We start from the raw sequence: 22457 nt of genomic DNA on the forward strand, positions 1-22457 counted from the left end.
GCATTCTTCTAAGCTCCAGAGAATACAGGTCCAATTTACTCAGCCTTTCATCACAAGACAACCCTCTCATCCCAGGAACCAATCTAGTGAACCTTCACTGTAGTGCCTCCAAGGTAAAGATATCCTTCCTTAGATATGGAGTCCAAAACTGTGCACAGTACTCCAGGTGTGGTCTCATCAAAGCCCTGTTAAATTGTAGCAAGACTTTCTTATTCTTGTACTCCAATCCCCTTGCAATAAAGGCCAACATGTCATTTGCATTCCTAATTGCTTGCTGTACCTGCATGCTAACTTTGTGTTCCTTGTATGAGTATACACAAGTCTCTCTGAACATCAACATTTACAAGTTTCTCATCTTTTAAAGAATGGTCTGCTTTTCTACCAAAGTGAATAACTTCACACTTCCCCACATTATACTCCATCTGCCACTTTGTTGCCCGCTCATTTAGCCTGTCTATTTCTCTTTTGTTTTTTCTCCCCCTCTTTTCTTCCAATCTGCAGGGACCTGGAATCTATGGAATTTTGGAAAATCATAAGCAGCGTATCCTACTATCTCTGTAGCTACCTCTTTTAGAACCCCAGGATGTAGGCCATCAGGTCCTGGGGATTTGTCGGATTTTAGTCCCTTAAGTTTCTCCAATACTTTTTCTCTCTGATATTAGTCACCTTAAGTTCCTTGCTCTTATTACCATTAAATACACAAAGAGAGCACAGCAAAGTTAATTTATTCATGGTTAGTTAGCAACTCACTGGCTCACAGTTTTCGTCTTTGGTGGGTCTAACTTCTACTTCTAACGTCTTTGAGAGCTAAAAAACCTTCTCCTGATGGTCAGGTGATGGCAATGCTTGGCCAGCTTTTGAATAGCTCTGCACATTCAGTCCTTTCCTCTTCATAAATTTAAAAAGCCAGAATAGACTGCCTGTGAAATCCAGGAGTTTAATTGTGTGTGAAATGCAGCATTTTACTATTCTTGTTACCAGCACATGCTCCAGCAGCCTCTTCCTGGTTCACTTGTAGCTCACACTAGGCTTTGTTTGTGAAGGGCTTGTAAGGTTGTTGGTCCTTCTTCCTTTGCCAGTCTTACATCCTGACTTCATTATCAATGAAATCACTTTCTGCTGCTGTTCCTATTTTCCCTCAGCTGCTTCTATCAAACTTCACCTTAAAGCCAATAATATTCCTGATCATTTAAATTTAAATAGCTTTTAAGTCAAATCTGACATTAAACACAGTCAATACATCCATTTTTTTTTTCCAAAATATACTTTATTCATAAAAATCTGTAAAAATTACATTGCCAAACAGTTTCCAAACAGCACGAAAAAATACAAACATTGCAAAAGAGATCAGTTTCTTTCAATAATGTCATGAGTTTCTTCCCAACCCTTCCGTTTCACAATTGTCATGTCAATTACAGTTTTACATTTACAGCAATTGAGAATATTAACGATACAGTTCGAGGGGCTTCCCATGGTTCCAGCCCCTCAGTCCAGCTTGGTGGGGGAACCTTACACTGTGGTCTTTCCCCATTGAGCCTTTGCTGCGGCTGCCCCAAGCTTTAGTGCGTCCCTCAGCACGTAGTCCTGGACCTTGGAATGTGCCAGTCTGCAACATTCGGTGGTGGACAACTCTTTGCGCTGGAAGACCAGCAAGTTTCGGGCAGACCAAAGGGCGTCTTTCACCGAATTGATAGTCCTCCAGCAGCAGTTGATGTTTGTCTCGGTGTGCGTCCCTGGGAACAGCCCGTAGAGCACAGACTCCTGCGTTACAGAGCTGCTTGGGATGAACCTTGACAAAAACCACTGCATCTCTTTCCACACCTGCTTTGCAAAGGCACATTCCATGAGGAGGTGGGCGACCGTCTCTTCCCCACCACAGCCAACGCGGGGGCACTGTGCGGAGGGGGCGAGACTTCGGGTGTGCATGAAGGATCTGACGGGGAGGGCCCTTCTCACCACCAGCCAAGCTACGTCTTGGTGCTTGTTTGAAAGTTCTGGTGATGAGGCATTCCGCCAAATGACTTTGACGGTCTGCTCGGGGAACCATCCGACAGGATCCACCGTTTCCTTTTCCCGTAGGGCTTTGAGGACATTCCGTGCAGACCACTGCCTGATGGACCGGTGGTCAAAGGTGTTTTTCCGCAGAAACTGCTCCACGAAGGATAGGTGGTACGGCGCCGCCCAACTGCACGGAGCGTTCCGCGGCAATGTGACCAGGCCCATCCTTCGCAACACCGGGGACAGATAGAACCTCAGCACGTAGTGACACTTGGAGTTTGCGTACTGGGGATCTACACATAGCTTGATGCAGCTGCACACGAAGGTGGTCATCAGGATGAGGGCCACGTTGGGTACATTTTTCCCGCCCTTGTCCAGAGATTTGAACATCGTGTCCCTCCGGACCCGGTCCATTTTAGATCCCCAGACGAAGCGGAAAATGGCTCGGGTGACTGCCACGGCGCAGGAGTGGGGTATGGGCCAGACCTGCGCCACGTAGAGCAACAACGTGAGCGCCTCGCACCTGATGACCAGGTTCTTACCCACAATGGAGAGAGATCGCTGCCCCCACATGCCCAACTTTTGTCGCACCTTGGCTACTCGCTCCTCCCATGTTTTGGTGCACGCCCCGGCACTTCCGAACCATATCCCCAGCACCTTCAGGTAATCTGACCTGACGGTGAAGGGGACAAAGGATCGGTCAGCCCAGTTCCCAAAGAACATGGCCTCGCTCTTGCCGTGGTTAACTTTGGCTCCCGAGGCCAGTTCGAACTGGTCGCAGATGCTCATCAGTCTGCGCACGGACAGCGGATCCGAGCAGAAGATGGCGACGTCATCCATGTACAGGGAGGTTTTGACCTGAGTGCCTCCGCTGCCTGGGATTGTCACCCCTCTTATGCTCGCATCCTTCCTAATAGACTCAGCAAAGGGTTCAATACAGCAAACAAACAAGACCGGGGACAGAGGACAGCCCTGTCTGACTCCAGATTTGATCGGGAAACTTTCAGATTCCCACCCGTTGATTGACACTGCGCTACTGATGTTTGTGGAGAGCAGTTGGATCCAATTGCAGATTCCCTCCCCAAACCCCATTTTGGAAAGCACGTCCATCATGTAGGTGTGCGATATCCTGTCAAAAGCCTTCTCCTGGTCCAGGCTGATGAGGCAGGTGTCCACCCTCCTGTCCCGTACGTAGGCGATCGTATCCCTGAGTAGCGCGAGGCTATCAGAGATTTTCCTGCCGGGTACAGTACAGGTCTGATCGGGGTGAATCACCAGCTCCAGAGCAGACTTGACTCGACTGGCTATGACTTTGGACAGAATCTTGTAATCAACATTAAGCAGTGAGATGGGCCGCCAATTTCTGATTTCTACCCTCTCCCCCTTCTGCTTGTAAATGAGGGTGATGATGCCTTTTCTCATGGATTCTGACATGCTACCGGCCAGCAGCATACTCTCGTATACTTCCAGCAGGTCCGGGCCGACCCAGTCCCACAGGGCCGAGTACAACTCGACCGGTAAGCCGTCGCTCCCGGGAGTTTTACTCGCCTCGAAAGACTCGACGGCCTTTGTCAGCTCGTCCAGAGTTAGCGGCTTGTCCAGTCCCTCCCTCCTGCTGTCATCTAAGACCTCTGTGATAGATGACAGGAAGGACTGGGAGGCTCTGCTGTCTGTGGGCTTCGCGTCATACAACCCAGCATAAAAGGATTTGCTGATCCTTAGTATGTCGGACTGCGAAGACGTTACCGAGCCATCTTCTTCCTTCAGGCTGCTGATAACAGAGCTCTCTCTGTGTACCTTTTGGAAGAAGTAACGCGAGCACGTCTCATCCTGCTCGATGGAGCGGACTCTGGACCGGAAGATGATCTTGGAGGCCTCCTTGGCAAAGAGCGAGGCCTGCTGGCTCTTCACCTCTTGGAGGTCCTCCTTGACCTCGACCCCCATTGACTGCAACCGGAGTAGATTTTGCATAATTTTCTGGAGTCGGGACAGTTCCCTCTGTCTCTCTCTCGCCTTCTGAACACCTTTGTGGATGAAGAACCTCTTGATGTTCTCCTTAATCGCTTCCCACCAGTGAACTGGAGACTCAAAGAGGGGTTTCACGGTCCTCCAACCATTGTAATCCCTTTTGAGTTCCTCAACGTTCTCTGGGGTCAGCAGTGTCGCATTGAGCTTCCACGTCCCTCTGTCAACCCGCTGGTCGTCCTGTAAGTGACAGTCGGCCAGTAAGAGGCAGTGGTCGGAGAAGAACACCGGCTTGACGTCGGTGGATCCGACCGTGACAGCACGGGACGCAAACAGGAAGTCAATCCTGGAACGGGCAGACCCGTCCGATCTTGACCATGTGTATCTGCGCTGCGCTCCGTCTGCAGGTTGGCTGAAGACGTCGTGCAGTTTGGCATCCTTAACTGTTTCTATTAGGAATCTGGACGTAGCGTCCAGTTTGCTGTCGTCACTGCCGGATCGTCCAGCCGCATCGATGATGCAGTTGAAGTCACCGCCTAGGATGACCGGCCTGGACGTCGCCAGCAGCAGTGGGAGCTGCTGGAAGACGGTCAGCCGCTCGCTGCGTTGTACCGGGGCGTACACGTTGATCAACCGGAGCGGAGCGTTGTTGTACATCACGTCTGCTACGAGGAGGCGGCCGCCCACCACCTCCTTAACTTCGGAGATGGTGAAGTTACCTCCCCGCAGCAGAATACCCAGGCCGGAGGAACGGCAGTCATTACCCCCCGACCAGATCGATGGCCCGTGGGACCACCATCGCGACCACTGCCTGTAGGTGCTGAGGTGTGGTATTCCACACTCCTGCAGAAACAGTAGGTCAGCTTTGACCTTGGCAAGGTAATCCAAGGTTGAAACACATCGCGTAGTCGATTTAATGCTACGCACATTAATGGAAGCAATTCTTACACCCATTTTTTACTAAAAATTAGTTGTTGCTTCCCATACCATTTGTCCTCGCTAGTCCCAGTCCTTCCCCTTCGGGATGTTCCTGCATACCCATTGTATGCGCAAGCAGTTTCACGTTGGTTGGGCTCAGAAACCCCTCCTGATTTTTCATGCAGGGTTTGTGCCGCTCGGGTGACATCGGGGGGGTCTTGTAGGCAGAGAGCATTGGGTTGTCCTCAGCTGCTTCCATCTGTTCCTCCTCGAAAACATCACAGCTCCCGGTCTCCCGGAGCTCAGGTGCGCCAGACGTGTCTTTGCTCCCGGTGTCCCGGAGCTGAGATGAGTTGGCCACGTCGTTACGTGTGGGGAATTGGGGTTGGGGCACGCCGGGCCCATCACAGCTTCCAGTGCCCGGGGGCTGGGATGCTTTATCATCCATCTCGGAGTTCTGCCGCCTCTTTTGAAGGGGCTGTCGTTCCAGCATTTCCCCGTCCAGTGAAGAGGAGTTGTTGCAGTCTGATTCAGAAGAGAGCCTCCTCTTGCCACTGGTTTGGGTGGTGGCTTTGGGATGTTTTTTCTTTGTGGTTTTCCTCTGGACCACTTGCCACTGACCTGTTTGTCCATCTGCTGCCTCCTCCTCCATTGATTCTGTCTGTGGAGGAGGGGTTTCCGGGCGCTGGGTAGGTGCTGGGTCGTTGGTTTCAGCCGCCTCCCCTTCCTTCTCAGGTTGAAGTTCCTCACTGCGGAGAAGGTTGCTGGTCTCCTTTCGAACAGCGGACGCCTTCGTCGAACCTTCTCCCGGCCTTTCCTTGGACCTTGCCGCCTGAGCATAGCTGAGGCAACGTTTGGGGCAGGTCTTGTAGAGATGGCCTGCCGCACCGCACAAGTTGCAACACTTAGTCTGCTTACAGTCCTTGGTCTGATGGCCTTCCTCCTTGCAGTTCTTGCAAACAACCGTGCTGCAGTTGGCTGCCATGTGACCAGATTTGCCACAGGTGCGGCAAACTCTGGGCTGCCCAGCGTAGACCAAAAAGCCTCGACTTCCCCCGATAGCGAAGCTGGAGGGAGGGTGGATGATGGCTCCACTGGGATCTACCTTCAAGGTCACCTTGACCTGCCGCTTGCTGGTCCAGATCCCAAAGGGGTCCTTGACATCAGTGCTGCTGCCGGCCACCTCGACGTACCTGGCGAGAAAGGTGAGTACATCCACCACCGGAACATGGGGGTTGTAGAGGTGAATCGTCACCACCCGGTCCCGTTGTGACGGAAGCGTGAAGAGCGGCTCCGCTGTGAGGATCGACAGCGGCGCCCGGTCCCCTTTCTCCTTGAACGCCTTCAGGAACTTGATGCATCCCGCCACGTTCCGGAACGTCACGTCGAAGTATCCACTGCTGGGGAAATCCTGCAGGCAGAAGACGTCCGTCGCTTGAAATCCGCAGCAATCGAAGAGAATTTTCTTGATGAAGAAGGTGCGATCGACCGGTGCATCTCCTTCCTTGTCCTTCACGACCACCCGAACGGTGTTGCGCACTCCCTGGCCCGAAGCTCGAAAATTGGTTATAGCCATTTTACTCAAAGCTTTCCCAGGATCAAAAGGCAATGATCATGGTCTCTTCTCAATCAAATAAGCACTGATAAGAACAGATACTACACTTGATCTTAGCCAAAAGGCCGAGAAGCGATCCATCCATTTTGCAAATGTGCAGTATGCCAATATATTGTCACACTCCCCTTCCATGCTTCCAAATATCTTTTGAGAGAACCCTGGTGCACCCCTAAACTGGTCATGGTAGCCACCGTGGGATTAGATGCATAGTGTTCACTGTGTGCATATAAAAGGCAAGAATACCTTTGAAGTTCCCTTTTGTAAAACTGCCTACACATAACTCACTTGTAAAGGTATACTTGGGTGTGATATCAACTTACTGCAATAAAATGGTGCTCATACGAAAAACATTATGGTTAAAAAAATGACCATTCTGAATCCACGTAATCAGCATTGAACATTGCCCACTGGTAACACATATTGAAAATTTGGGTAAACATAGAAAATAGGAGCAGGAGTAGGCCATTCGGCCCTTCATTATGATCATGGCTGCTCATCCAACTCAGTAGCCTGTTCCGGCTTTTGCCCCACACCCTTTGATCCCTTTTGATCCAAGAGCTATATCTAACTCCTTTTTGAAAACATTCAAGTTTTGGCCTCAACTGCTTTCTGTGGTAGCAAATTCCACAGGCTCACCACTCTCTGGGTGAAGAAATTTCTCCTCATCTCAGTCCTGAAAGATTTACCCCGAATCCTTAGACTATGACCGCTGGTTCTGGACTCCCCCAACCTCCTTCCTGCAACTACCCTGTCAAGTCCTGTTAGAATTTTATATGTTTCTATGAGATCCCCCCTCACTCTTCTGAACTCCAGCGAATATAATCCTAACTGACTCAATCTCTCCTCATATGTCAGTCCCACCATCCCAGGAATCAGTCTGGTAAACCTTCGCTGCACTCCCTCTATAGCAAGAACATCCTTCCTCAGATAAGGAGACCAAAACTGCACACAATATTCCAGGTGTGGCCTCACCTAAACCCTGTATAATTGCAGCAAGACATCCCTGCTCCTGTACTCGAATCCTCTCGCTATGAAGGCCAACATATCATTTGCCTTATTTACCGCCTGTTGCACCTGCATGCTTACCTTCAGCGACTGGTGTACGAGAACACCCAGGTCTCGCTGCATATTCCCCTCTCTCAGTTTATAGCTATTCAGATAATAATCTGCCTTCCTGTTTTTGCTGCCAAAGTGGATAACCTCACATTTATCCACATTATACTGCATCTGCCATGCATTAGCCCACTCACTCAACTTTCCCAAATCACCCTGAAGCCTCTCTGCATCCTCCTCACAACTCACCCTCCCACCCAGTTTTGTGTCATCTGCAAATTTGGAATCATTAATGTATATTGTGAATAGCTGGGGTCCTAACACCGATCCCTGTGATACCCCACTAGTCACTGCCTGCCATTCAGAAAAAGACCCATTTATCCCGACTCTTTGTTTCCTGTCCGCCAACCAATTTTCTATCCATCGCAATACATTACCCCAATCCCATGCGCTTTAATTTTACATGCTAATCTCTTATGAGGGACTTTGTTGAAAGCCTTCTGAAAGTCAAAATAAACCATATGCCCTGGCTCCCCCACATCAACTTTACCAGTTACATCCTCGAAGAATTCTAGTAGATTTGTCAAGCATGATTTCCCTTTCGTAAATCCATGTTGACTCTGTCCGATTCTACCACTGTTCTCCAAGTGCTCTGCTATAAAATCTTTGATAATGGACTCTAGAATTTGGGTAAGGGCTGATCGTGATTTTGCAACCATGGATGTTTACATAACAACTAGCAGTATTTGTTCAATCTTAGGGATAAAAGATTGTGTCCCCTTTGTAGCCGGATGGTGAACAGCTAAGCATCTGCAAAGCATAAAGGGAAAAATAGCCATCCTTAACAAGGACAAGGACTGTGAAACAGCTGCAGTTGCAGTTCAACAAATCCAGCCTGCTGAATAGGCGGTCTGCGAGATAAGATGTGCTCCGAATGAGACTGTGAGACTGCTAGACAAGGATAGATAAAGAAGAACAAGGCCAGCAGACATATCTTGTTTTGCTTTGCAACTAGCACTAAGCAAACGGATGTCTCCAAGTCATGGGCGTACATGACTAAGAACATTCTCGATGCTAAGAGCAACTGGATAAAAAGGGGGAGGCTGGGAGCCTCCGGAGCAAATCCCTGCAGGAACAACCATCGTGGAAGGGAACCCTGAGTCCGGAATTCAGTGAAGAGAGCCCATCGGGAGGGAGACTGATCACCTCGCCTTGCAACGGGTAGTATTTAAGTCCAAGCCGTGAGTCTTGTGATTTATTGTAACAAGTAACCAGTAGTTTAACAAGTGAAATAACGAGTAGCCTAATAGGTGATTTAAGTATCAATAAAAGTGTTTATACGAAGTATCTCACGTAGGTGTCTTTAGTCCGCCACTTCTGTTGACACACTAGTTTGAGGGTCAACACCTTGTTCTTAATACTCGCACAAGAGGAGCTAGTTTCTCTATACCTACTCTGTCAAATCCTTTTAGCATTTTAAGCACCTTGATATGATTATCCCTCAATGGCCTATACTCAAGGGAATACAGCCAATTTTATGCAACTTGTCCTCATAAATTAATCCTCTAAACCCTGGTTTCATTCTGGGTAATCTGTACTGCACCCTTCAAAGGCCAATACATCCTGCCTGAGATGCAGTGCCCAAAAACTGAGCACAGTACTCCAGATAGGGTCTGACCGAGACTCCTTGCACAAGGTCATCCCCTTTGTATTCCAACCTCCGGCACAAAGATCCAGCATCACAATACAGTTCACTAGCATAAAGAAAATTATGGGCTGCACAAACACGAGAACCACGCCAGCTGCACAAAAATGGAAAACGTACCCTATGCCACACAAAACACAATGCAGCTCATTGAGCCCATGATTAATTTGCTAGAGACACAATTTATGCTTTACAGGCAGATTAGATACTGCCAAAAAACAGCTCTCAAACCTCCTTGGATGAAGGCAGTTGATGGCAATGGATCAAATGAATACTGCAAAGCTGGTCACTTTTTTCTGCAAGCTTGTTCGCAGTATTCTCAAACAGGCTTACATCCCATTTAAATAGTTAGATTGATGCTGGCATGTGACCCGCTCCTATTGCAGATCAACACTGTCCCAGAATGACATCTTCTTAAAAAACTCAGTCTCGGGCTGAAGGTCTCCTGTCCATGTACATGAAGAGAGATGTGTTTCGGAGTCGCTGCGCTCCCCTCTGTAGTCTCCGCAAAACTATGACTGCAGTGCGAAGATCTGAAATAATGCTGGTGTTCACAATGCCCACGGGTGAAAAGGTATTGTGAATTGGGCACTAAAATCTGGTCGATCCAAGCTAGTCAAGGAACTAAAATCTATGCACATTCTTGATTAGCTATTCAAAGAGTAGGAATGCTAGTAATGTTCAGACCAGCAATGCTTGCCCAAGAAACACTGAGAAATAACATCAACTAGTTATTCATCTTATTGCTCCCTGTGGGATCTTCTTGTATGCAGAATGGCTGCTGTGTTTGACTACATATCTACACACTGTGCTTTGAAGCAACTCATCACATAGGACAGCTTTGAGATATTTCTGAGCGATGATAAGTTTTTTTTTTGTTATGCCTGCACAATCGCTCCACAAGTGACAGATTGATTTTGAACATCTTATACCAGTAATGCTCACCAATTTCTTTTGAGAATCACTATTCCCATCAGTGTCACTCTCACGTGATGTGCAAGGGTCTCTGCCTGTGATTCCCCACCGGTTGAGCTCCTGGTTTCAGTTGTGTTGAGCAGTTATGTGTAGCAGCTTCCCAATGGGAAGGAGGAAACATTTTAGGACCTATAGCTCCATTCAAGTTACAGGACCTTGAGGGCAGAATCTTCCTGGTCCCGCGGACCAAAAGGACCGTCTTTGCGTAATATTCCCGGAGGTAGGTCAGCACCTGCAGAGGCTACCCACCCAGCAGCAGCAGGTAACCAATCTGCATAATTAAGTGTCCATTTGTGAGCTGATTGGGGCTGTGGGCAGGATCTTCCAGGCAGTGGACGACCCTCCCCACAAAAGGGCCAAGCCTGGCAGGCACCCAGGGGCACTTGCCGGTAGCTGGCCTGGGAGAGCCCTGAAAGGTGCGCAACACTAACCCCCACGCCAGAGCCAGAGCCATCTGTGGGCCACAGCTGCTGCTGCCACTCATCCCATGGAGGAGTTTTCCTCCACAGGGTAGCCTTGCAGCTGTGGCTACTGTTCATTTAATTGAATTTTACACTCTTCAGAAGGCACCTCTGATTGGGCCTGCAGCCTCAGGTGCCAGCCTGCCATCCTTAATTGGACGGCGGACCTGGAGGCGGCCTCTTAACTGGCCGCCTCTGGGAGGATCTCACAGGCGGGTGCCCTGATAGCCAGAGCGGGGTCGCGACCCAGAAATGCTCCCGACTCATGCTGACAGCCTTAGGGCAGAAGATTCCGCCCATAGAGTCACTTACTCTGGAAATACTGCAATAGCTCCACTCCCTAATAGCTAATAATATGCTGGACAGCCAAGGAAAGTGGAACAACACAGAATCCCAACTCTGGCAACATCCCACAACCAATTGGACTTAATGGAGGCTTAAAATAAATGGATTCTAAATTGAGGGCCAAAATGAATGGTAGAGGTGCACAGGCAGACCCTGGCCTATATTATAAGTATTACTATTTTGCACTGAGCTGTAATCCTTGAAAACACTACAAAAATAAAGAATACTTAATCCCAATTGAGCTGCTGCATCTTCTGGTATCCCCAACCCCATGATGAATCCTGATCTACACTCTTCATCTTGTTTTCAATCCAGAACTGAAATTAACTCCCCTGCCCCCATCACCGTTCCATTTAATCAGAGGTCTAAACCCGAGTTCTGAAATAGTGTCAGCAACTCTCAAGGTTTCAGACAGGGTGGGGGTGAATTTCCGATCTAGGAAATCAATTCAGTTTTGGTACAAAACTTAATTTCCCTCACTTATGCGTACACCAGGCTCATTACATTGTTTATTGCAAGAGAATGAAGCCCACAGAAATGTGAGTCATTTCTGTACCAATTAATTAACACACTAACCCCTTTTGAAGACATGCAGAGATACCGTAACTCTGATTTAGATGATTTATGACTTCCTCTCTTAACAGAGGACCATTCAAAATGGCATCTCTAATACATCCTATACAATTTGTTCTGTTTATGACATAACAGGAAGTTAGACGGACCCGTGAAGGGCAAAGGCAAAAGCCAAGCATGCCGAGGATATCATGTATTTATGGAAACCAGGCATTCATTACCAAGCTCTTTTCTCAATTGTCTATTCCTTTCTGGGCCAAGTACCACGTGCAGCCAAGAGAACAGTTGGACAACCTGTCCCCAAGCCTTTGGTAATAGAGGCCGACAAGGAGAGCACAACAGCTACTAGGAATGACTCTGATACTCCTTCCCAACTGTGAAAGATGCCTGGCTCTTGCTCCACTTGGCACTTCAGCTCTGTACTCCTCATAACAAGATGATTGAGGTCAGGTACTCAACAGCAGGTCACATAGTTGAAATGTCGCAGAAGCATTTTACCCATTGAATTACTTTTGGGGAGCAGTGACAATTTTAAGTGGTGGCTTCAGAGATTTTGAAGAGATAATGCCTCGTGGTGAGTCAATAATCTACTCATACTCTATTCATAGCACCATCAATATTTGTTTACCTTTGACTTATAGAAGTCAGTTTTTTTGTGAAGCAACAGAAAGAGTTAATGGCATATTTTTTAGTATTTACAAAGAAAGGTTTTGGTGAAGATTGGAATTTTTCTCATATTACTTGGTCTCTCTACCATTCACTCTCATGGGTCTGCTAATGGCATTGTCTTGGAAATGATCATCCAAACACAGGCTTGCTTTGAAAAACTAAAAAAGTATATTTAGTTTTTTTTTCCCAAAATATACTTTATTCATAAAAATCTGTAAAAATTACATTGCCAAACAGTTTCCAAACAGCACGAAAAAATACAAACATTGCAAAAGAGATCAGTTTCTTTCAATAATGTCATGAGTTTCTTCCCAACCCTTCCGTTTCACAATTGTCATGTCAATTACAGTTTTACATTTACAGCAATTGAGAATATTAACGATACAGTTCGAGGGGCTTCCCATGGTTCCAGCCCCTCAGTCCAGCTTGGTGGGGGAACCTTACACTGTGGTCTTTCCCCATTGAGCCTTTGCTGCGGCTGCCCCAAGCTTTAGTGCGTCCCTCAGCACGTAGTCCTGGACCTTGGAATGTGCCAGTCTGCAACATTCGGTGGTGGACAACTCTTTGCGCTGGAAGACCAGCAAGTTTCGGGCAGACCAAAGGGCGTCTTTCACCGAATTGATAGTCCTCCAGCAGCAGTTGATGTTTGTCTCGGTGTGCGTCCCTGGGAACAGCCCGTAGAGCACAGACTCCTGTGTTACAGAGCTGCTTGGGATGAACCTTGACAAAAACCACTGCATCTCTTTCCACACCTGCTTTGCAAAGGCACATTCCAGGAGGAGGTGGGCGACCGTCTCTTCCCCACCACAGCCAACGCGGGGGCACTGTGCGGAGGCGGCGAGACTTCGGGTGTGCATGAAGGATCTGACGGGGAGGGCCCTTCTCACCACCAGCCAAGCTACGTCTTGGTGCTTGTTTGAAAGTTCTGGTGATGAGGCATTCTGCCAAATGACTTTGACGGTCTGCTCGGGGAACCATCCGACAGGATCCACCGTTTCCTTTTCCCGTAGGGCCTTGAGGACATTCCGTGCAGACCACTGCCTGATGGACCGGTGGTCAAAGGTGTTTTTCCGCAGAAACTGCTCCACGAAGGATAGGTGGTACGGCGCCGCCCAACTGCATGGTGCGTTCCGCGGCAATGTGACCAGGCCCATCCTTCGCAACACCGGGGACAGATAGAACCTCAGCATGTAGTGACACTTGGAGTTTGCGTACTGGGGATCTACACATAGCTTGATGCAGCCGCACACGAAGGCACTTGAAGATTTCTGGCCTGTATCTCACCACCAAACCCTATTGCTCCTGGCACAAACCCAGTAAACTGCACAAAATCCACTTTTCACTCACCATGAATAAAACGGAATTAGGACCCTTATTCCAGGCACCAGATACCAAACAAGAGCATTTTGAGATTTACATATTCAAAGATTGAACAGAACTCAGATAGAATAAGTGCAATGCTCAACCACAATCCCCAGAGCACCACATCATTTACATAGGACATGAATACTTGAGCTTTCACTTCAAAGGGAAATTCATCTGGATAAAAATAACAGTTGGTAATCCAATATTTTCATGTTTTCCTTTCGATTTTACTGTGTAAATCTGGAGTTAATACATTATTCAGGAAAATTGAGAGGAATGCAGGCTCTGTGCAAACGCTACTGTAAAAGCACTTTGTACATAAATGGTTAGTGACTACATTGCTTTTATACTTTCTGCTGTCCAATTGTTGAATCATTGTTGGTTGAGGTGCACTACTAAGTTGTAACACAAGCAGAGTTCAGATGAAATCATGACCCACATCAAAACAAGATCAGGCAATTCATGTTTTCATCAGAATCATCAGATTGTGTTAAACACTAATTCATTGCAAGCCGTATGTTATATGGCAAAAAGTCACAGGGGAGAATTTTATGCTGGTGGCGGGGGTCCCGATGCCAGGGCAAACCGACGCAGAGATCTCCGTGTCACCTCTTGTCTGGAAGGCCCACAGAATTTAGTGCCAATCAGGCACTTAAGTGGACAGCGGTGGGCCTTAGGATTCAGGACCCTCCTTCCCTTGGCGAACTTCTGGCTAATCAGAGACTGGCAGCTGCAGTGCCACCGCGGAGGCAGTGGCTGCTGCTGGAGATGACCATCCTGGAGGCCTAGGACCATCGCTGGACCCAGGCCTCAGGTAGGTCAGGGCAGGAGGGGTTGCGCGGGGTGGGGATCATGGCCAGGTTGGGGGGGGTGGGGGGGAGGTAGGGATGAGAGGGGTACCCCCCCCCTTCCTGATGCCGGGTCCCTCGTTCAGGCATTAGGTACCTTTGAATGAGGGACTGCCCCCCACCCCCCTCCAGTTGAGGCGGAAGCAGCCCGCACTGTTTTTTGTGCCGTGCTTCCCATGCAGCAAATGGACCGCTACACAGCGGTGGCAGCAAGAGCCCCTTAACTGGGGGTTAATTACTCAGTTAAGGGCCACAATTGGCGGACTAAATTTTGGTGGAGGTGGGTTGGTGGCGGGAACCTGAGAATTTGTGCTGAAGTGAATGAAAACCCCAGGGAGAGATATTCCACTTGGGCAGGGTGCCAAGCAGGTGGTACAGCATCTGCCACCCATTAGACTTTGACTTTAACTGAACAAAATACTGGCTGTGTGATCCTACACCATCTGTTTTGCACCCCCACCCAACATGTATACTGCCCACCATGTCTCCTGTTCCAGATTTACAATATCCAGTACATCCACAGAATTAATATTGTAAACACATTCGTCTGTTAGCAAACCAAATTTCAAATACATTAGTTCTGAAGAAAAATTAATTTTCTTGATTTCTCTCGGGACTGCATCAATATCAAGTATTGTCAGACTGGGTATAGCATGGTTAAATATAGAGTAGTGCTGCCTTTAAACTGCCTCATATTGCATTCTCAGATCTGGGCGGATTAGATAGAAGGGATAATTTTCCCTCTGGTCTGCCTCAATAATATGCCTTTAAAGGGGCAGTGTCATCCTGGTAAAATCAGTTACATGTAATTTTACTAATTTTTAAAATGGAGACAAGCAATGATGCATTTGTTGACACGATGATACTTTTGTATATAAAATAAAAATACGTCTGATTAAATAAATCATTAAACACTAGCAAACTGCTTGTGGCATTGCCTATTTTCAGTGCTTGAATATATTTTCAACGTGGCGATGAAGTTGGGAGATCGACCCACTCCACAGAACTACATGGTATCCAGAGCCCTCAAGTACATTCTGATAGCTGACATAGCAAAATTGAATAGGACATTTTGACACAAGCAATTTACAGCTGACAAAAGTGAGGTTTTAGACAGAAAATGCACACCTCCCTGCAAGAATTTTTTAAAAACAATTTATAGATAGTCTGTGAAAACCATGTGACCATAGTTCACACACAGGAAGTGATGCAAACACGGCTGGTGGCCAGCCGGGTAAATTCATCACAGGCTATCCTGTGTTTTGACAGGATATGAGCCTGCCCCTTCCCCAACCAAGATAATGTAACAATGTTCCTTTAACTTTCCTTAGAAGACTGTTACCTACTAAAAATTTTATTGCCTCTCTCAGACAGATAATCAATTTATGGGTGGATTTCACCAATACACACCTCCTGACAGAGAGCCTGAACCACTGCCAGCACAGATCAGAAGCTCAAAGTGTGTCCTGACATGATTTTCCATCTATATAGTTTCCCTTGCCAGCAAATAGAGTGCATTTAAAAAAAAAAAAAATCACTCAAAAAATTTTACTATTATCTTTGCAGAAGCTCTCTCACTTACGTGGTGTTTTGTTGGCATGCCATGGAGCGGAATTGGTCACAAAGCCAGGTTTTGCAGCACTGACAATCAGCCATGTTCCCAGGCGGTACTTTAATGTGATTAACGCCACTCCATCCTTGTCAGTGGTTCCCGCGGCCAACCAGGACTGGTTTGTGTAAACTTCTACCGCAGCCTCCGTCAGAGGTGAGAGGTCACCGTTATCAAAGACTTGCACTTTAATAGACACCTCTGAAAAGATGGGGAGAAAGGCACGTTAATATTATCCGACATTTAGAGTATTGTTTACATTCAGCAAAAGTGAACATTCAAAGAATATTTCAAGCTGGAGGTCCACATTGAAATACATGGGAGTTCTGTTACCATAGCTCATGACACTTATGTGCCAGTTATGGACAGAAGAGGAGCACAGGTATAATGAAGCTTATGTAATAGCTGGAGTTAACACAGAACGTCAGATCTTAAAGCAGCGCTCCAGCTGTCAGAATTAATTATGGTGCCTGTACTTCAGGGTTTCACGAATAATAGTCATCTGCTACCTGCTCCATAACTTTGGCCTACAACAATGCATAACATTGCAGGAGGAAGAACAGAACAGTGAAGAATTATCTCCTGAACCAAAAAGACTGATGTACCAGACACTAATTCAACATGACTTCCAGCATGTACCGAAGTTATTACATATCAGCACGCCCCACCTGCAGAGCAAACATTCCCAAACCACCATGGCCTGAATTGTCATGCTCAGTTCCTCATACTATCTATCCCCATCTTATGAGGCTCCTTTTAGTTTAATCAATGACAAGTGAGTACTCAGCACAAGGGGAGGGGTGTTGTGGTAATGTCACTGACTAATAATCCAGAGACCTAGGCTAATGCTCTGGGGACATGGGTTTGAATCCCACCATGGCACAATTAATAAATCTGGGATTAAAAGCTAGTCTAATTGTGACCATGAAACCAGTGTTGATTGTTTTTAAACCCATCTGGTTCACTGATGTCCTTTAGGGAAGGAACATATGAATTAGGAGCAGGAGTAGGCCACTTGGCCCTTCAAGCTTGCTCCACCAGTCAATAAGATCATGGCTGATCTGATTGTAACCTCGACTCCACATGACCTTTCACCCTCTTGTTTACCAAGAGTCTATCTTCCTCTGACTTTAAAGACTCTGCTTCCAAAGCCTATTGAGGAAGACTCACGACTGAGAGAAAAAGTTTCTCCTCATCTCTATTAAATGGGCGACCCTTATCTTTAAATAGTGACCCCCAGTTCTAAATTCTGTGCTGTTCTTACCTGGTCTGGCCTACATGTGACTCCAACCACAGCAATGTGGTTGACGCTTAGATGCCCTCTGACATGGCCTAGCAAGCCACTCAGTTGTATCAAACCGTCACAAAGTCTAAGAAAAGGAATACTATTGGTGTGCATACACCCAAAGGACTGCAGCGGTTCAGGAAGGCAGCTCACCAGGACCTTCTCAAGAGCAATTAGAGATGGGCAATAAATGCTAGCCTAGCCCACATCCCATGAACGAATAAAAAAACACAATGTTCAACTCATTTGTGTGGCACATGAAGATGGCCAAATTACATTAGCGCAGTGCTGCCCTGTTGCCCTTGTGCTTTGCTCTATACATGTGGCCAACCATTCATTTTTAGCAATTGCCTTGGGGAAGGAGTAAGCATAATGGATCGCTGTAGAGTTTCACTGACAGCCAGCTGGGATTCTAGGGGACCTGAACTTCCTTGGGGTGTGCATTGCAAGGCTCTTGTATCTGAGGCAATCACTGTGGCAGGCAACAGGCCTAACTTGCTTTTACCAGCTCCTCCTACGATTTAGGAATGGCAGAGTAAGGTCTTGTCAGATGCAGAAATTGCCTCCCTCCTCTCCCTGTCTCCTTGTGCTAGGGTTTCCAGGAATTGGACGGTAAACCGGGCTTTCCTCCAACTTCCATTCTTCAGAACTTTTGCCCAGTTAACAGCTGCCCTGGCCTCCCCCAGATGCTTCAAATGGCTCCTTAGCCATAGTTTGCAGCTGACAGTCAGGAGTCTTAATTCTGCCACGTATTCAATGGCCTGATATTAAACTGCACTTTTGTAGAGAAGCTCCAAGAAACTGTAAAATGGAAAACATCCAGGACGCCTAGTGACTTTCAAAAACCTAAAGTAATATTCAGTTCACTCCTCGATGGTGCACCAAGAGTGATTTCCAGGCATTCTTTTCCCCTGCAATTGTTTACTTAAAGATTCATACTATGCTGAAGGTGGTCATCGGGCCCATTCTGCCTGTGCTGACTCTGAAAAAACTATCTAATTAGTCCCTCTCCCTTGCTCTTTCCCCATGACAGTCCTGTTATGCCACGTATGCTGACATTTAAGAAAGACATATGATTCAGTTCCACATCCCTTTGATAGATCTCATTCTGTAGCATTTATTTAAGAATGTCGGCAGCGAGTACACAGAATATCACCAGGAGACACTGGCTGGGAAAGGTTACAGACCCAGTGGTGAGGGAGCCGAATTAACATCAGGAATTTCACAGAGGGAAACGTTCATTAACTCGGTGATCTTGTTATTTAATCTGCACTTGTTTAATGAAACTCCTCGGCATGTCCCTGGCTCAGAAACTCCAGCAAAACAACGCCCCGATGAGGTCATCAGCAACTCATCTTCTCAACAAGAATATACAAAAAGTGACGGCAGCTTCATGAAAAAAAAGTGTTTATTAATTTGGCCAAAAGAAAGACTGAAATTCATGAAGAGCTATATAACATCCGCCATCATCATCCCAAAACTATTCACATGCAAGCAGTTACTTTGAGGAACAATGACTACTTTTTGCAGGCTAACATGGCAGTCACTCTCCTCAACAACAACTTGCAGTTACAGTAAAATGTACCAAGGCACTTCACTGAAGTGTAATCAGACAAAGGTTGATAGGCCAAAGAAGTACAATAGCTCATCTTCGTCATGATCATTCAAGGTTTTGTTTACCGCACTGTATTGGATTCTTGCGTGCAAATAAAACAAAAATAGTCAGCCAAAACAATTTTTTTTTATGGCGTGTTCCTTTAACCAACAAATGGGGGAAAAAGTGAAGGATGCTGGCATGCCTCATAGCTTGTCATAACTATCTCTTTGAAATTGATACTGATAGAAGTCCCTCCCCTTTAATCATTTACAAGCTACCTTACAATGTGACAATCAGCTGATTGATATCAGTGGGAACAGGCTTTGAATTTATACGGTCACGACGTTGCTTTTCTTTAAAATTCTTACATGGCATGTGGGCGTCGCTGGCTAGGTCAGCATTGGCAGCCCATCCCTAATTGCCCTTGAGAAGCTGGTGGTGAGCCACCTTCTTGAACCACTGCAGTCCATCTGGTGCAGGTACACCCACAGTGCTATTAGGGAGGGAATTCCAGGATTTTGATCAAGTGACAGTAAAGGAACAGTGATATATTTCCAAGTCAGGGTGGTGAGTGACTTGGAGGAGAACTTGCAGATGGTGGTGTTCCCATGTATCTGCTGCCCTTGTCCTTCTAGGTGGCAGAGGTTGTGGGTTTGGTAGGTGCTGGTGAAGGAGGCGTGGTGAGTTGTTGCAGGGCATCTTGTATATGGTACACATTGCTGCCACTGTGCAGGAGGGAATGTTTAAGGTGGTGGATGGCGTGCTGATCAAGCTGGCTGCTTTGTCGTGGATGGTGTCAAGGTTTCTGAGTGTTGTTGGAGCCACAGTCATCAAGGCAAGTGAAGAGTATCCCACCACACTACTGACTTGTGACTTGTGGACAGGCTTTGGGGAGTAGGAGGTAGGTTATTCACTGCAGAATTCCCAGCCTCTGATCTGCTCATGCAACCACATTATTTATGTCGCTGATCCAGTTGAGTTTCTGGTCAATGGTAACCCCCAGGATGTTGACAGTAGGGGATTCGGCAATGGTAATGTCGTTGAATGTCAAGGGGAGATGGTTCGAATCTCTCTTATTGGAGTTTATCATTGCCTGGCACTTAGGTAACAAGTAACATTCATGTCACACATCAGCCCAAGTCTGAATGTTGTCCAGGTCTTGCTGCATATGGACACGGACTGCTTCAGTGACTGATGACTTGCGAATGGTACTGAACATCGTGCATCCCTGCTTCTGACCTTATGATGGAGGGAAGGTCATTGATGAAGCAGCTGAAGATGTTTGGTCCTAGGAAACTACCCTGAGGAACTCATGCAGCAATGTCCTGGGGCTGAGATGATTGGTCTCCAACAAACACAACCATCTTCCTTTGTGCTAGGCACAAGCCATGTCGTGAACTTAGCTCTTCATGAAAGTATGCTAGGAGGCAGATTTCTGAAATCTTGTAAACTGATTAAAAAAAAAGAGAAACTGCATTTAAATGACCTCGTTCACAACCTCAAGACATCTCAAAATGTTTCACAGTCATCAAAGCACCTTTGAAGGGCAGTCACTGTTATAATGTGGGGAAGCAGCAGCCAAATTGACATATCAGGGCCCTACACAGAGCAGTGAGATAAATGACCAGATTATCAGTTTAGTAGTGTTAGTTGAGGCAGGGGTTCTCAACATTATTGCTTCTGCGGCTCTCCCCCCCTGCATGTTATAAAAAATCCACAGAGATCCTGTAACATAACACAAATACTTTTTCTGTATAAAAATTTGTTATATTTATCATTTTTGTTTTACTTAAATGTGGTAAGTAGAGTGATCACTTAGTCTCCACTGCGGTGCTAAGAGTGTGCTGCATTGAGAGAGATTGGAAACTAGAGGTAAAAAGTCTTTTTGTAATTCGTTCATGAGATGTGGGCATCGCTGGCTAGGCCAGCATTTCTTGCCTCTCCCTAATTGCCCTTGAGAAGGTGGTGCTGAGCTGCCTTCTGGAATCACTGCAGTCTTTGTGGCGTAGGCACACCCAAAGTGTTGTTAGGGAGGAAGTTCCAGGATCTTGACCCAGCAACAGTGAGGGAACAGCGATATATTTCCAAGTCAAGATGGTGTGTGACTTGGAGGGAAACTTGAAAATTAGTGGTATTGTGGGAATCCGGTTATAATAAGGTTAAAAGAATTATTTTCCGATGAATTAGGGGATTAAAAAATTAAAAGCAGGGTTTATCTGCCTGAAAGGGTAGAAGTTCATAAACATGCCTGGACATGCCCCTGTGGTCAAGCATACACCATAACTGCCTCTTCCTGGAACACAACAGGCGGCACAGTGGCGCAGTGGTTAGCACCACAGCCTCACAGCTCCAGCGACCAGGGTTCAGTTCTGGGTACTGTCTGTGCGGAATTTGCAAGTTCTCCCTGTGACCGCGTGGGTTTCCTCCGGGTGCTCCGGTTTCCTCCCACATGCCGAAGACTTGTGCGTTGATAGGTAAATTGACCATTGTAAAAAAAAAATCCCCGAGTGTAGGTAGGTAGTAGGTGAATTGAGGGAAGGTGGGGATGTGAGAGGGAAAAATGGGATTAATGTAGGGTTAGTATAAATGGGTGGTTGATGGTCGACGCAGATTCGGGCCGAAGGGCTTGTTTTGGTGCTGTATGACAATGGTTGGTTCTGAAAAACAGGAACTCGCTTCAAAATTGATGGATATCATCACCTCAGTAAGGCACTGATAATACAGGTTTTATTAATAATCATTGTAAGTTACCACAGTTTAACAATTGAGAACATGATTTTCGATGGATGGACCTAAATCACCTGTCGACTAAATCTGGGAAGCTGAGATATAATCTTAAAACACAGTTGTCTCAAGGAAGTTTCTTAACATTTGCAACTTCCTGGCTCCAAGGATATGTTGACCAGCATCTCTGCTCACAGCTTCCTGTTGGCTCAGCCTTTTCTAAGAAATTAACAGTTATACAGCCTTATTTGGGAAATAGAGGGGGACGAACCTTCTACATAAAAAAACTCGTTATGTAGCTTGGAAACAGTATAAATGTTGGAACCACACAGTGGATCTTTAGATTCATTGAATTCACTCTAGCATTTCTCATGGTAAAGATTCTGCTACTGTGGTGCGGCAATGATAGTTCTCCCCTTAATTGGGGATAGAGATATCTTGCTAAACTCTGTAGCTGCCTGCTTGGGAATTTAAGGTAAATATTATTTTAAATGCTGATGGATATCTTAAATATTTTACCAGAACAATAGTTAGGCTGAATTGGATTCTCCACTAGGAAGAAGATTATACTTTCTTTTCCAAGAACTATTACCGCTGCAATTGACTTTCCCACAAAATGTGAATTGCATGTTTGGTTCTTTAATAAACTTGCATATAATTTAGAAATTATATTGTCTCATATAGTCTTCTGTATGGCAAACTTGAGAACCCATCTCCATACACTCTTCAGTGGAGAGGTACATTATCGAGGA

At 46.5% G+C, this 22457-nt stretch overlaps 1 protein-coding gene and 1 pseudogene across 3 annotated transcripts in view; both read right to left on the reverse strand.

Annotated features, from left to right (window-relative positions):
* The window catches only part of fam171a2a (family with sequence similarity 171 member A2a), a 305765-nt gene that overhangs the window by 169746 nt on the left and 113562 nt on the right, over positions 1-22457 (reverse strand). For 2 of the 3 annotated variants that reach the window (XM_068013227.1, XM_068013226.1), the window contains exon 2: positions 16073-16300. In XM_068013227.1, the coding sequence (XP_067869328.1) occupies positions 16073-16300 (228 nt within the window). Of the gene's footprint in view, positions 1-9485; positions 9732-16072; positions 16301-22457 lie in introns of those variants that run through there. The other variant, XM_068013231.1, reaches the window with a different exon arrangement.
* On the reverse strand, positions 6465-6573 carry LOC137348278 (U2 spliceosomal RNA; annotated as a pseudogene).

The sequence above is a fragment of the Heterodontus francisci genome, chromosome 33 (genome assembly GCF_036365525.1).
Source record: "Heterodontus francisci isolate sHetFra1 chromosome 33, sHetFra1.hap1, whole genome shotgun sequence".
NCBI classification, from domain to species: domain Eukaryota; kingdom Metazoa; phylum Chordata; class Chondrichthyes; order Heterodontiformes; family Heterodontidae; genus Heterodontus; species Heterodontus francisci.